This window comes from Danaus plexippus, chromosome 6 (genome assembly GCF_018135715.1).
Source record: "Danaus plexippus chromosome 6, MEX_DaPlex, whole genome shotgun sequence".
NCBI classification, from domain to species: domain Eukaryota; kingdom Metazoa; phylum Arthropoda; class Insecta; order Lepidoptera; family Nymphalidae; genus Danaus; species Danaus plexippus.
In genome coordinates this window covers 1,248,035-1,262,830 of record NC_083540.1, presented here as the reverse complement: position 1 = coordinate 1,262,830, position 14,796 = coordinate 1,248,035, and the positions used below count along the sequence as shown (strand labels likewise).

Genomic DNA, 14,796 nt, shown 5'->3' with positions numbered 1-14,796 from the left:
TTCGTATAATATTTATTTTTTTTCAATATTATTCTTCTCTAAAATAGTAATAATTATATTTTGAGTTCCAATAAACAATATTTTTGATAGGTAGAAGTGTATTTTGTATGTTATAGTAAGCAGGATGTATATGTTGTCCTGGATCTGGTATCTGGTATCTCACAGACTAGCGATATAGCCTATGTTGCTATAAAAGCTTTGTTTGAGAAATTAATCTAACAGAATTTTTTCAACGGTCAATAGCTCCCACAGGTGGGACCAGAGCTGTGATGAGGCAGGAGAAATAAGTTTTATTTGAGAAATAAGATAAGATGAAGTGAAAATCTGAATTGATAAGTTTAGCTCAATTGGAATTGTACTATAAAAGTAATATAGATAATTTTGATCCAAGTGACATTTAAGTTTAAATATTTCTAAAGATTAAAAGAATGCTTTAAGGATTTTAGAATTAAGTTAGAAGTTTAGATCTTTCTAATGGAAAGGAGTTGTAGCACCTTTCTTCACTTCTTCTTCTGTTATTGTTTAATTTATATAAAACACTTTTTCCAAATGTAGTTTTTTAACGTATCTCATCTGATAGCGACTAACAGGATAACTCCATCATGGTTTCTTGTCGGCGTGGTACTGTCGGCGTATTCCTGTGCGTTACGTGACCGTATAGGGATACGTCGTAAAATGACAAGAGATGTTTGAAACTTTTATAAAGCCGGTAACAAATCAATGACGGCACTCGCATGAAAATCGCGTAATAAGTTCCGAGAAGAGCCAGTAACCGTATTCTAGGCATACACTAAATAAGTAATGGTGATGGGTCGCGCACGGCCTAACGGTGGCCGGCGATCCTCTCAGCTGCCTGATTGTATTCAAATATCATATTTTTTTATGTACATCGTGTTCATTTTACATTATTTTGTATATGTATGTTAAATTTGATGCCGCTCATGCATTACATGATAAGATAATCGTGATGCAAACACTCAGAAGCGGCAAATTTATACAATCATTTGCACTTAGCGCGACTATTGCACTGCATGTGTATGCCAAAGTGATATGTTATCCACAATTATCCATAATGAACCAAATTGTACAAATATTATAACAGCCTGTATAGATCCGAATGTGCGTGGTAGATTATTCTCAGCGCGTGCGCATCTCATTGACGCGTCCGCGCGCGTTCCGCTCTATGAATATAATTATTGGATTTACCATTTTTTTTAATTCGTCATACGCCGACATTCCGACTTTTTAAATATATTTTAAGTTAACCATATTTGTATTTATCGACTTAGAAAAGGAAGACATGTGAGAGAATCCTTACGTACACTGTATAAAAATATATATTCGATTTTATTTGGAGGCATTATGACGAATGAGCTTTGGTTAATGTTGAGAGACTGAACCTAGAAGACTCAATAATGTCTGTTTGAGTTATCCACAATTTTTTGTTTAATTTGTGTTGTTGAGGACATTTAGTACATATTTCCAACATTTAAATCAATATCAATATCGTTTTCTATAAAGAAATCCAATGGTTTCGTTCGTGTATAATTCTATAAGTATAAAAACCTTTGTTTCGTCTTTTTCAATAGATTTTTTTTTTTAAGTTTTCTGATAAAACCAGTGACCAGTATTCAATATTAAACAGAATAAAATACCATGTACGGATGTATATCTTTATTTCTAGCACTGACTAGATGTAATGTATGATCATTAATCATTATATTGCATGTATGTTTGTCGATCACTGTTTGAGTTGTACCCTAGCTCCTGTCTGAAGGTCGGTGCTGGTTCGACCCTGTCTTGTTGCTGTCGGACTCTTGACGTGAAGTACCGACTCCACTACCACTTCCTCTATAAACTGCTTGCCGTTGTTATCTGAAAATTAATAAAGTAATTAAAACACATTTATATTTTTTTCATCACATAATCGATTACATATGTTTGTTCATTAAGATCTATTGTGTAAGATGTTTTTTTTGTGAGACTGAAGATATCATCATAATTCAAAACATCAATAAAAGCGTTATATATGATAAATATAATATAATATATATTTTTATATATATCTTTAATAAACTGGCGATGATTTTGTTATTATATGAAAACCATATTTTTAACATTGGAAATTGGAATAACATAATTAAAAATTTGAAATTTTATCTCTACATATGCTTTTATGTCTTCTAAATTTAAAAAGTTTTTGATATAAATACCATAAAGTTAATACCATTTATTTAATACAAGTATTTTAAACAATAACAAACAAAATATTATATTATATAGTAAAAATTTGTATACATACATATTGATTTTAATAATACTTTATATTAATAAACTATTCCAATTGAAATAGCCTCAGTTATTCGCTTTAATTCAAAATAACATGAAATCTGAGGACTTTTTAGCACCTCCGTCGTCTTATATACAGAGTCAAATTGCTATTAAATTATCAAAGGGACTTGTAGAGAAATATATTTACTATACAATAAATATGACGACATACTTCCGTAAACTAATTTTAATACGATAAAACACCCCAAGGTTTCAATGGTTATATCTCATAATAGTTATAAATAACTTTGTAAAGATATCAAATCCTAATTTGATTGAACAACACATTATATCTGAGTGTACACGTGAGATATTTTTCTTTAATTGTATTCAAATGTGTTACGATTTAGCCTGTATAGACATAACACAAAGGAATATAATTTGAATACTTGACGTACACTATAAATACAAGTTTTTAAGGTTCTTGTGCAAGGCCGTCTGAATGCCGTGATGTCTTTATCACATTAAGCTGTAGCATTACAATTATTCGTTTTATATTCAAATTAAACATATATACATATATATTGAAAATAGATCAATGACAAAAAGAACAACTCGCAGTCACAACTGGTACTACGAGGATTGGTTGTGTCCTTACATTTATATATTGTTAAATATATTATACTATAACTTACCATTATTAGCGAATTCAAGTTTTGATTGCGGAGCAGCGAGTGTAAGTACTATGCAAAGGGCCAAAATGATTATAACACGCATGTTGTTCAGAGGCTGGCTTGAAACTGTCACCTCTCACCGTCGTCCTACTAACTAGGACTGAGGGACAATTCTACTAACTAGACACTTCACAACTATTCGATATACGTTGTCCGGAGACGATGCATTCATGTACGATACGAAAATAATTGTAGATTCTATTTATGTATCAAAGACTGGGTTTAATTATAGTATAGATAGTTTTTATTCAATTTCATAAAAGGAACAGTGATGCTAAGTAAATGTGTGGAATGGCCCGCAGAGTTGCATAATTAATAGAAGTGTTGCAAGTTGCTTGCGCATTAATAATACGTTTATAGTGATAGGCGGAGCGATTTTTTTGTTATTTAGACAAAGTGGATTTTTTTTAAATCTAGGTTATATATAGTTATTAACTTTAGGTAATTCTAGACGATTGTGAGGACTGCGATATATGAAATTTAAAGTTGCATTTAGTAATGGGTGTAGCGTGTGTTTATACATCCGTTTTTCTTGTGTAATGTATATAACTTAATTTATACAGAAGAAGAGTTGCAAAACGTTCGCCTGGTTGCTTAGTCGTGGAACCAGTTTTGCGTCTGATATAGCTTCTAGGCAAAATCTGCATGAGAAATAAAAAAATACCTCTATTCCTGTAAGCTCGAGTTCACCGATTACCAAGAAATCGGCTTTAAAAACTATAACTATTTTCAACTGTTTGGGATTCCAATATATTAAACGCAACTTTTTAATTTCTAATCTTCAAAGATATATGTTCTAGGTTATCTTCATTTGATATGTCAGCATAAAAAGCAGTGATTTTTTTTTAACTATATTTAAAACTGTCATTGTTTGGGACGCTCAATCTTACACTTACAATATATATCTTTATGTTATCTTTAATTCGCCATTATTACTACAGAGTTTATGAGTTTTCTTGGAATTCTAAGAAAAAATACACATAAACAACATTTAGTGCGTTACTATTTTTCTAATATATATTTTCTTTTAGTTTGTTTCGAGTATATTTTATTCGACCAAGAAAATATATTAACATAACAATGCAATAAAATTAATAAATGTACATTTTTAAAACCGTATAATAAAATGATTTGTTCTTGATTATAAAGGGCTTTAATAAAAATTAATTGTTTTTTTTTTTCGTCTTAACAATTTCAGTTAATAAGGTTTATTTTATATATCAGATTAAACATATTATATGCAATGTTGACCTTTGAAGTGGGTCGACGTGTTGAATTTTGCAAATCAATTATTTCCAATGCGTTTTAAAATTCTAACAAATTTACAACTACCTTTAAAGATTGTATGTATATGTTTGTCAATTTAAATGACTAGCACGTGACTGTGACAACTATTGTGTCTGGATATCAAACTGCAATGCCTAGACTATGTTCTAGGCATTGCAATTGTCTGGGAGACCGGTTTTCGATTAAACTCAAGGTGTAAGCCGTTTGTACATTAAGTATGTACTACAATTATAGCATAGTACAGAATAAGGAGATTGTAAGAAAGGGAATATTAATAAGGGAATATGATTGCGTGTCCCAAGAACAGGTCTTTATATTAAATGAAAATGTTTATAGCTGAGTTAAGTTCTTAGTGCTTAAAAGGCAATATTTAATTGAAAATATTCACACTAAAAAGTTTTTGAATATGAACGTCTTTGAAGCTAGAATAATCCAATATGCAAAATAACGAAAATAAAATATAATAAGCGCAAACGTGGTCAAAAAGAGTGTACTTCTGTGAAACGTAATATATCATAACGTATCTTAATACTACATTTACACTCTCGCCTCGTACCTCGTCTTGTGCTTCGTCTCGTATCACAGCTCGCACCTCGTTCGCTCGCGTCTCCGGAGCGCTGCGAGGCGCGAGACAAGACGCGAGGCGAGCCGCGAGTGACTATTTACACTCTCACTTTGTTTTTCGGCTCGTGCCTCGTCTCGCGATTCGTACGCGAGTGTAAATCTACTATTATATTCAGCATAACAGTTGCTCAAGCAAATGTATTTTATAGAGCTAACTACTAGATATTAAAGTATCGATAGAACATTAATATAAGAATTATATGAACTGTACCAATTATACAAAAAACATATAGAGATTCTTCACTTAATAGTGTCTTCTTTTTGATTATCGATAAATCACTTTTCGGATATTTCCAATTAATATTTCAAATTTTTACACAGTGTATCTTCTAAATCTGTGTTGCCATCATGAGATTGTATTCTGTTGTGTGAATTATTCAAAAAAAAAAACGTAAAAAAAAACATTTTATTGTGTTTTTTTTTTAATTCAAGGTAGAATATATTTTATATCATTGCAACTCACTAAAATAGAGCGTAAACTCTGATGAATAATATGTATTTATTCAAATGATTTCTCGAGAAACGTATTGTAAAAAAATAAAATAAATTCAGTAGTTAATAAAAGGATCGAATGTCGGGTACATCCAGCCATTATTCATTTGCATATTCGACGCCAGGTTTTCGAACATATCTCTATGTAGCCATTCCTCAATATTGCGCTGTCTGGTTAAATCTCTTGTGTGTAGGTAAGGGTTTATAGGCCATGGCATTCGGTTGAACGTTGACCAAGGAGTTTGTTTATGTGCAACATTACCAATTCTTGTACTTGAAGACACTGCTACAGAACCAGGACGCATTTCAATATATCCGGCCGCCACACCTTGACTTTCTTTATTCATATTTCTTATATTATTTTTGCTTGACGACAAAAAAGGATTTATATATTGTATACCTCCGATGGACGAAAATCTATCATTCGTGGAAATTATTCCAGCGACACTGGTGACACCCATCATGTTGTTGTTATTTGAAATCGGCTGTAGCTTTTTAAATGTACGATCCGATATCACGTCTGAAAAAAAAAATGAAATCCAATGAGAAGAAATAATAAGAAACTGTAGTGAGCGTTCAAATTTATATATTTTACATGAAATTAAATAAAAAATACGCTGCATCTAATTCGTTTTGTTGTAATTATGCAATTAATTATGAAAAAAATATAAGATTCTAATAATATTATACAGAAGTCCGAAAAGGCTCTAAATCACTGAACCTTAATTAGCAATTTACATCTTTATAAAGATGTTACAAGTTTCTTCTTTATCTTAAAATTGATGTGAATATTTTAAAAAGATACGATTGATAAAATATTTGATATAGTAATTTATATATCATAGAAGTCCCACTTATACGTAGACTCAAAATTGATGAGAAAAAGGTTTTAATCCTAAGACGAAATTACATGCAATAAACAACGAGCTTAGAACTTTACCTGTCGCATGAATGTCCTTACAAATTAGTAATAAATAAACATTTATGAAATATAATAAGTTCATGGCGAGGATCGAAATCGTAAATGCAACTACGTTCAGAATATCCGGCTTTATATTGTTAGTTAAATTACAAGTTTGATTGAAAAGTGTTAACGGGATATGATCAAATTCGAAGGTATACGTAGACGTTGATTTACATCTAAATTATGATACGGGAGAGATCACATGACGATTTATTCTGTAACAATTCATTGTTTATTAACTTTGGTCTCCAATAAATATGCGATGTGACTGATTAAATATGATTAATAAAACTCTAGAGAGATTAAGACATTCTTTACTTCACTCAATTGATGGTCATAACTTATAATTACGTGATGTTATAATCAGTCTATTAAAATATATTGTTTTGTAGGCATTGAATTATTATAATGCTCGTAATGTCATAAGCTCATAGTTAAGCCTCTCGTTATGATCTCCCAGTAAAAAATATTTTTAATCTGTTTATCTACACAGTGTTACCAAGCGTCGAGAAAGAGTCATGTAAGCTGAGCTTTATTTTTTATGACTTATTATATTTCTCTTATTTGGATCGCGATACATGTAAATGTTCTATAATGTCTGCAATCGGAACCAATAAATACGGAACATTGGTATCATTTGGTGGTGAACTGTCATCTCTCTAAAGCTGTGATTATCTTAGATACAGTAAGGATTCTTTGAACTCTAACGGAGCTTTTATTGACATTAGAAGTTTGGATTGTCGTAAAATAATTTAGTATCCTAATCAAAGAGTTCTTATTTAATGCTCTGACATTATTTTGAATAGATATGGTATTGATGTTTTATAGTAACAACCATGATTGATGGATCAGGTTTTTTGTTGCGGCTTATTTTTTTTGTGGTCAAGGTTGTTTTGACCGCGTTACTACTAAGAGAGCGTGACTTCATTAACGATTTATTAGGTTATACATACATATATACTCTAAAGTTACAAAGTGTTTAAACAAGAATAGATTTCTTATATTTTTTTTAAACTCACTTACTAATTCATACGTCTATAATTACTACGACATAATTTGTATACGAATCTAAAGAATTCTTTCATATATAAATAGGTTATTCCACATAAAGTAATGACAAATAATAATCATAGTTTTTGAAATTACTTTCTTTTAATTTATACTCTATTAATACAAAAAAAAATTTAGGAGTAAGCACTGATTCAGCCTTTTCAATAATAATAATTACACATTGATACCATATCAAAAGTAAATGATATATCTCTTTAGAACAGACCTGTTACAGGCTATTTAATTGTGATATAATTAAAAAATGTCTCGGTTAATGAGAGGGAAATTTATTATTCTAGTGACAAGCGGTAGAAGTATATAGGATATTGAATAAAGACTACATAAATAGTTTAAGTAAACCTGAATAAGTAGAGTATGTATTCATTATTTAGTTGGGACACATTACTTAAAATTAATGATTTTTTTATTTATTTAGAGGTTCACACTTAGTTACCGGTAATAAATTATTAATAATGTAGAGTTCAAAAACATGTATGAAAAATGGTGAGAGGTGGAATGGCTCTTAAATTTTTCCGGAGTATCACATTCTTTGAATACTATAAACATTTCAATTAATTTCAATATATATATGTTAATTGTATATGTATGTGTCTATCGCATTATTCAGTTGTATGGGTTTTCGTTATTAATAAGGTATAAAATTTTAGCCATACCTTCTATCTTCATATAAAATTTATGTAAATAACACGATTGTCAAAAATATTTTACAGAGTCTATAACAGAATAGAGTTTCACGAATTTCTTTCTTGACCTGATATACTTATACTGCTATTTCAAAGGTTTATTAGAATCAGGGTTTAAGAATAAAATTTAAATATAACTACTATCAATTAAAGTGAAGTATACTTTTATATTGCAACCAAATAAGGTTTAGATATTTATAAGTACATTTGTTGTGTGAAACAGAGTCAGGTGTTTATACTAATAGTGAAATCCAAAATGTGAATATGTGAATAAATAGTGAAAATAATAGTGAAAATAGTGAATAAATAGTGAAAATGTGAATAAATAGTGAAATATATTAATTGCTTATTTTTTTTTAAATTTAATTCATGTTATAACGGCATTCAATACAGATCGGATTATTATTACATTTTTTATATTTATTTATTGGAAATGAAAAATACTTACGAATACATTACAATGGCTTCAAATTGATTAAACTGTGAATAATTTTAATAATGAGGTACAAAACCAATCTGTACCTGAAATATATTTTTATTCTTAAAAATATTACATTTAAACGTCACAGGGATTATTTAAATTAAATAGAAACAGTTGTACCTCCATCCATTTTATTAATATACTTCAATTCAATACATTCAATGTTTTAAAAATAAAGATATCAAGATAAGTGTTTAACAATCTTCTTGACATCTTTGAAATAAATAAATAATTATTAAATTACAATGTATTATATTCAATAAAAGTTGTTATTGAAGGCATGCGCTTGTGATGACTGGATCCCTGGAGCGTTAATGCTGCTGGCGTCACTTTGTTGAATGGAGGCGCCATTTTGTTGGAAGCTGTGTGCAATGCTGGATTTGAAACCACCGATGTTCTGGGAGGCAGAAATAGCTTGGCCAATGTGATTTGGTCCGTGACCCTGGGCTAGAGAAACAGCTGATCCGAAATTACCAGCATTGTTAGCGGACGAGAGTGCTGAGTTGTAACCCAAACCGTGATTGCTGGCGCTGGAAACAGCTGATTCGTATCCTCGGAGGCCTTGATTTTGAGCGGATGCCTGAGCGGATTGGAAGTTACCCAAGCCGTTGTTCTGTGCCGATGATATCGCTGATCCGAAGCCATTGTGGCTTTGAGCAGATGATACTGCCGAGCCAAAGTTGCCGAAGTTTTGTGCTGATGATAAAGCTGATCCGTAGTTTCTATCGAATCCGTTATTGAAAGCTGATGCTGAGGATTGTTGATGTGCCGGTGCGATGAATGGTCGGGCTGGTGCATAATGGGGTGCAGCCTGAGAATAGCCAATTCCTCTGGCGAAATTGCCATCTGCAGCTCCGACACCGGAGCCGTAGGCCTGAGCGTCACCACTTTGATAGGAAGCACCGATTCCCGAGGAGTGGCTGATACCACCGATGTTACTGCTAAAACCACTGCCGAACCCGAATGCCACGTCGGGTGCACGACCCACACGCCATGTAATGGCAGGTACTATCTCATCTGAAAAAATATTGACAATGCATTACAGTACAGGCTTGTAAAATTAAGTTCATTGAGATTGTATGTAAACATATATCTTTATAATAAGTATTTGAGAAGAAGCCAATTAAATTATAAATTTTAATGTAATGTAAATTAATTACCATAGATGACAGGTGCCGCTAAGGTGACGGATATTACCGACAGTACTACAAGAACCTTCGACATTTTGGCTGCGTTACTATTGGTATCACCTTTCGCCGAAAGTTATGGATACGTCTGAATCATTTCTCCGAGCTTTTATACTTGGAAATAGAAATCCCCCACTCCTTATCTGAATCAGATTTACACCTGAAGCCATTGACACCTCAACATTTATCATAATTCATACGGTAAATCTATGTGGTCCTATGATACAATAAAATTCACAAATACGTCACTAATTTAAAATTTATATGTTAATTAGCGTCGTAAAGGTATTCTTATTAATATTTACTGATAAATAAAGTAGAAGATCCAGTTCGTTTTTTAAAATTTCTATCGATAATAAGGTGTTCTACATTTCCTTTTAATGTCATCTTTTACCGACGGTACCAAAATTAATAACTTAATTATAAAGATTCCACATATTAAGTAAATATAATTAAAATAATTTGCATCACTTCAATTTTTATCTTTTTTATTCTGACGCTTTTTTAAAGAATATTTGTATACGTTGTGTCGTAAATAAATATTCGTTAGGTATTATAGAGGCTTTAATAGTTACCAATATAAAAGGCATCCTTCCAACAATGTAACAAAAATTAAAGCTCGCGATATCTTAACATCACCAGCTATGTTGCTTTTAGGATTAAACTTCTTTACCCCACAATAATGTAACATGACAATAAATCATCATTTTAAAACCTAATTCGGACGTAAAGAATCATTCCAATATTATACTATAAAAAACCGATTTCTCATCTTTTATCGTACTCAATAAATATAACACTTTTTTCTCCGCCAGTCCTTATATCTCTAATTAATACTTCCGTCAATAATAGCTCTATAAATTTCAATTTTGTGATAATAAATTATCTATCAGTACATTTTATTTTTGTTCAGGTTAATAAACTTATAAAAGGAGCTCTCAAACTGTCAAACTGTCCGTCATCAGAGTTAAGTTATTTGATTGAGGCTAACATAGACCATATTTTACGACTCAGTGACAATATTATATTCTCGCATTTTCATAGACTAACTCCGATCTTTAATATTTGCTGTTCGAGCAGGATGTCTAATATTAAATACGTATATAAATTTTGTCAGGCAAAAGCATGTCTATTTTAATACTATTTTTGTAACTATTTAACCTAATAGTATCACAAAATATTATTTTTAAGCAATGCCAGTAAATTACGTACCAGTAAATTACACGTCATTATTATTTATAATAGTATTTTCAATACACGATGTAATTAAATTTTATATTATATAGACTTGTAAAATGTCTTTATATTCAGTTCGTCATTTCATATTTCCTTTGACTAGGTTTTTTATATGAAACAAAAAAAAAAAGATTTGTTTTTTAATAATTATGTATAGTTTTAATTTAATTTATCACAGCTATATAATGGACTAGTTTTCCTTTTCCTTGGCAGATCTTCCGAAATCTTCTTCGTTATCTTCTTCAGAATAATCGTTACCAAAACCAGAATTCCTTAAGAAGCCGTAACCCCCGTAACCCCCTTGTCCTCCGTTATAATTTCCATTAAACTGATTGTTGTATGATCCATACCCATTACCAAAATAGCCTGGCCTATTAGCACCGAGGTAGCCATTATAACCCCCATGGTAACCTCCGCTATAGCCCCCCTGATAACCCCCATTGTAAGGCCCATTGTAACCCCCATTGTATTGATAGTTGTTGGGATAGGATGAGCTACCGTACCCACCACCGCCAAAATTCGATGAAGATTGGGATTGACTGATTGCAATGTTTATTGGGAGGTTATCTGGATATCCTCCATAGTGACCTCCGTTGTTATAACCTCCTTGGTATCCCTGAAATCCATTGTGTCCTTGATTGCCGTAGCCGCCACATATACCATACTTATGGCATAGTTTATTTTTAGAATGCCGCGGCTCCCTCTTGTTGCCAATTAATGTATTTTCTGAAAAATAAAATAAATGAAACAGTTAAAAAGCCTTTTAACGTGATAATTAAATCATATCGATATGTTAAAAACTATAACTATAATAAACACGTCAATTTTTTTTTTGTATTTAGTTGTAAGTAAACCGGGAAAAGAAAAATTAAAGTTGAAAAAGAAGGTTAAAGTAATAAAATACTTTATTTATAACTTTTATTATATCTCATTTTAAATATTTATAAATGCATAGATGCAAACTTCGTTAAATTTATGGCCATTTTTTATTATTACAATGTGGAGAAAGATAATTTTTTGCGAATTTGTATAACGGTAACAAATAAGCGTACGCTCCAAAAATCTAAGTCAAAGTAATAAATTTTAGAACCAAATTACTACCTTCGCCGAGGGCTGAACCTCCCATAGAGAATACGAGAAAGGAGATATAAACCTCTATGGTCCACATTTTGAGGTGTGTGCAGATTTTTTGCAGGTCAATTGGTATTTATACGATACTTGGAGGTCATCTCCCACGTTTTTGACATTGGGAATCTTATTAGAATTTCCCACGGAAGCTATACCGATATTAATATTGACCTTATATAGGCACGGAAACACTTTGTTTTGTCTGTTATGCTGTTTAAATTATTTGGTAATACTATACATATATGTAGTTTATTGATATAATTTCTTCAAGGACGAGAAAGTTATGTCATCGTTAATTTTAGATCATTATAATTCATCCTAAAATATCGGTCTGGAAGCCGATTATATATTAAAAAAAATGCTTTTTAATAAACAAAAGAAATATTGTAATATGTCTTTCCGGTTCTTCTAATCTTAAAAAATCATTCAAATACAATCTTAAGTCACTTGGACTTTATCAAGTTGTTCTAAACTAGACTTCAATTGGCATAAAGTCGACCGCGCCGGGATTAGTATCATAAAGTAACATGTAGGTAAGCAATAAAAGTCGTAAGAAACCGCTCGCTGAATACTTAACTGCAATGTTCCTAACAAAATAAACGAAACACTTATTAGGACGATGAACTTTTATTTTTCTATTAACTTATTTGATGTAAAGATTGACTGCCGTGTATTTGTATATAATGAAGTTATAAATAATATTAATGTTAAGATTTAATTTAGAGTTAATTGAAATCTATAATTTTTTTATGTAGAAATTAATTTATAATGAAGGCGGAGTCGTAGTAAATCTCTTGTTTTCTATGAACGTCAGAGACACTAAACGCCCACGATACAACCTCGCCGATTCCACAGGTTTTGATTAATTTAAAATAACATAATATTTGATATTTTTATAAATCAATTTTTAATAGTTCAGAATAGATACAATATAATTAGTATATCCATAATGATGTAGATACTAGAAACTTATTTAATATTTAAATTATAGTAATTGAAACTAAAATTCCATAGCTATTAATTTATCCGTCCATTTAATTGCTTTCATAAAATGAAACATAAAAACTATATCTATATAACATTTACACATTACTTTGATGTATATCAAAATATATTAATTGAAAATATGATTAAAGTTTTGCAGTGTAATTATTTTTTTTAGGATCTTAACAGAGCTATGGCGACGGCGTTCCCCGTTTCACTCTGCGCGTTGCTGATTGCTGTATTCTTTGGTTTTTTGTTTTCATCGCAACTGTCACAGGGCGGATTGTTGCTATCATTTTCCAAGTTTCGGATGTTTTGTTCCTGGTACCTCTGAGGCTCGTAGTAGCGGTGGTGATGGTGGTGGCCTCGCCAAAACGGCGGTGGGAATATTGGAGCTGGTAGGGGGAATACGTGTGATGATGGAGTAGGTCCTGGTGCCGGTGATGGTGGCTGTGGTGCTGGCCATATTGGTTGCGGATCAGGATCACAATAGTGAGGTGACCGCCTCAATCTTTCCAAAAGCACCCCATCTGGCGATAGCGAAAATATTTTACGAAATAATAATTACTTCTAAACTACTTAAATTATGAGTATATTCGGTTTATCTTAAAACACAGCGGAATAGCGGAATAAAATATACGCTTATATTTGTGCATTTATGTACAAAGGATACTTACGCTCCTTGCTCGCCGGCCAACATTCCGCTGATGAAACAATCACCAAAACTGCAAGACCCAGTCGCAACATCGTTGAAGTGTGATCTTTGATGGTAGTTTACAATTATATACAGACGATATATAAACACTGGTAATTTGTATCCGAGAATTTCCTGCGTCACACGTGCTAATTGACTGGGTACGTGCGGTCAATGTGTGAATTGTTATAAAAAATTGGGTTATTACATACATTTGACAAGTTAAGTCTAGTTTTATAACTCTTGATGGAAAACCCCAAGGTTATTAGGACTGTTACCTAATCGTTGTTATTCAAAATACTTTATGTCTCAAAGAAATATTTGAATGAGAAATTATTTTAAAAAATTACATTTTTACTGTTTTTTTTTAAATATCTAAGCATTCAAGAGTTTATTGTAAAAAGCATAGAATATATTTATTTATCTCTGTACTTTCTGAATACATTTGATAACTGAGTATCTTGGTCTGATTGATGTCTTTAAATAGAAAGCTGAATAAACATTGTTTTACTTTTTTTGTTTAGAAAATCAACTGAATAAAGATCTTGGTTGAGCTGAATTGAAAATAATTAAGACAGACTCTATTTTTTGTTTGCACAGGACAAATTTCAACGTGAAACAAAATAAAGTTATTAGTTTAACTTATATTTTATAAAAATAATATAACTCTTGGAACGTAATAGTCAGACAGTTATAAATACAAAAAAATTTTATTATTTGAAAGGCAATATTGAAGCAAAGTTTCTCATTTTTTGTCTTATAAATATATATTCACTTTAGACATAATGTTTACTTAACTTGTTCTAAATAACATGAACCAAATTAGAGTGAAAAAGATATTTCTATGCCTATGTCTTGGACAGTGACTGTTAAATGGAATTAACGTACTGGCGGATAAAAATAGCAATTAACCTCATAAATAGTAATGAAATATCCCATTCAATTTGATTATTGTTTTTT

General features: G+C 31.2%; 3 protein-coding genes and 1 long non-coding RNA gene across 4 annotated transcripts; all 4 read right to left on the bottom strand.

The window, feature by feature from the left end:
* Positions 1 to 1,659: 1,659 nt before the first annotated feature.
* Positions 1,660 to 3,295, bottom strand: LOC116778938 (uncharacterized). Its single transcript, XR_004354160.2, has 2 exons — positions 2,967 to 3,295; positions 1,660 to 1,875 (listed from the first exon to the last, which is right to left on the bottom strand). It is a non-coding gene; the product is annotated as an uncharacterized LOC116778938 (long non-coding RNA).
* Positions 3,296 to 8,721: 5,426 nt separating this feature from the next.
* Positions 8,722 to 9,922, bottom strand: LOC116778946 (fibroin heavy chain-like). The gene is made up of 2 exons (XM_032673048.2): positions 9,768 to 9,922; positions 8,722 to 9,624 (listed from the first exon to the last, which is right to left on the bottom strand). The coding sequence occupies exons 1-2, from the start codon at positions 9,829 to 9,831 to the stop codon at positions 8,864 to 8,866; spliced, it is 825 nt and encodes a 274-aa protein (XP_032528939.2). The 5' UTR covers positions 9,832 to 9,922; the 3' UTR covers positions 8,722 to 8,863.
* Positions 9,923 to 11,193: 1,271 nt separating this feature from the next.
* LOC116778692 (uncharacterized) lies at positions 11,194 to 12,223 on the bottom strand. Its single transcript, XM_032672702.2, has 2 exons — positions 12,132 to 12,223; positions 11,194 to 11,756 (listed from the first exon to the last, which is right to left on the bottom strand). Exons 1-2 carry the CDS (start codon positions 12,196 to 12,198, stop codon positions 11,221 to 11,223), a joined length of 603 nt encoding a protein of 200 aa, XP_032528593.2. The 5' UTR covers positions 12,199 to 12,223; the 3' UTR covers positions 11,194 to 11,220.
* Positions 12,224 to 13,096: 873 nt separating this feature from the next.
* LOC116779037 (uncharacterized) lies at positions 13,097 to 13,961 on the bottom strand. Its single transcript, XM_032673178.2, has 2 exons — positions 13,820 to 13,961; positions 13,097 to 13,672 (listed from the first exon to the last, which is right to left on the bottom strand). The coding sequence occupies exons 1-2, from the start codon at positions 13,887 to 13,889 to the stop codon at positions 13,317 to 13,319; spliced, it is 426 nt and encodes a 141-aa protein (XP_032529069.2). The 5' UTR covers positions 13,890 to 13,961; the 3' UTR covers positions 13,097 to 13,316.
* Positions 13,962 to 14,796: the final 835 nt, after the last annotated feature.

What these genes read in the sequence shown, in the direction of transcription:
- LOC116778946 (XM_032673048.2), bottom strand. Translation starts at nt 9,831, where the DNA reads ATGTCGAAGGTTCTTGTAGTACTGTCGGTAATATCCGTCACCTTAGCG. An exon ending in AGCGGCACCTGTCATCTATG is followed by an intron (nt 9,625 to 9,767) that starts GTAATTAATTTA and finishes ATATTTTTTCAG; the next exon opens with ATGAGATAGTACCTGCCATT.
- LOC116778692 (XM_032672702.2), bottom strand. Translation starts at nt 12,198, where the DNA reads ATGTGGACCATAGAGGTTTATATCTCCTTTCTCGTATTCTCTATGGGA. An exon ending in AGGTTCAGCCCTCGGCGAAG is followed by an intron (nt 11,757 to 12,131) that starts GTAGTAATTTGG and finishes TTTATTTTTCAG; the next exon opens with AAAATACATTAATTGGCAAC.
- LOC116779037 (XM_032673178.2), bottom strand. Translation starts at nt 13,889, where the DNA reads ATGTTGCGACTGGGTCTTGCAGTTTTGGTGATTGTTTCATCAGCGGAA. An exon ending in TTGGCCGGCGAGCAAGGAGC is followed by an intron (nt 13,673 to 13,819) that starts GTAAGTATCCTT and finishes CGCTATCGCCAG; the next exon opens with ATGGGGTGCTTTTGGAAAGA.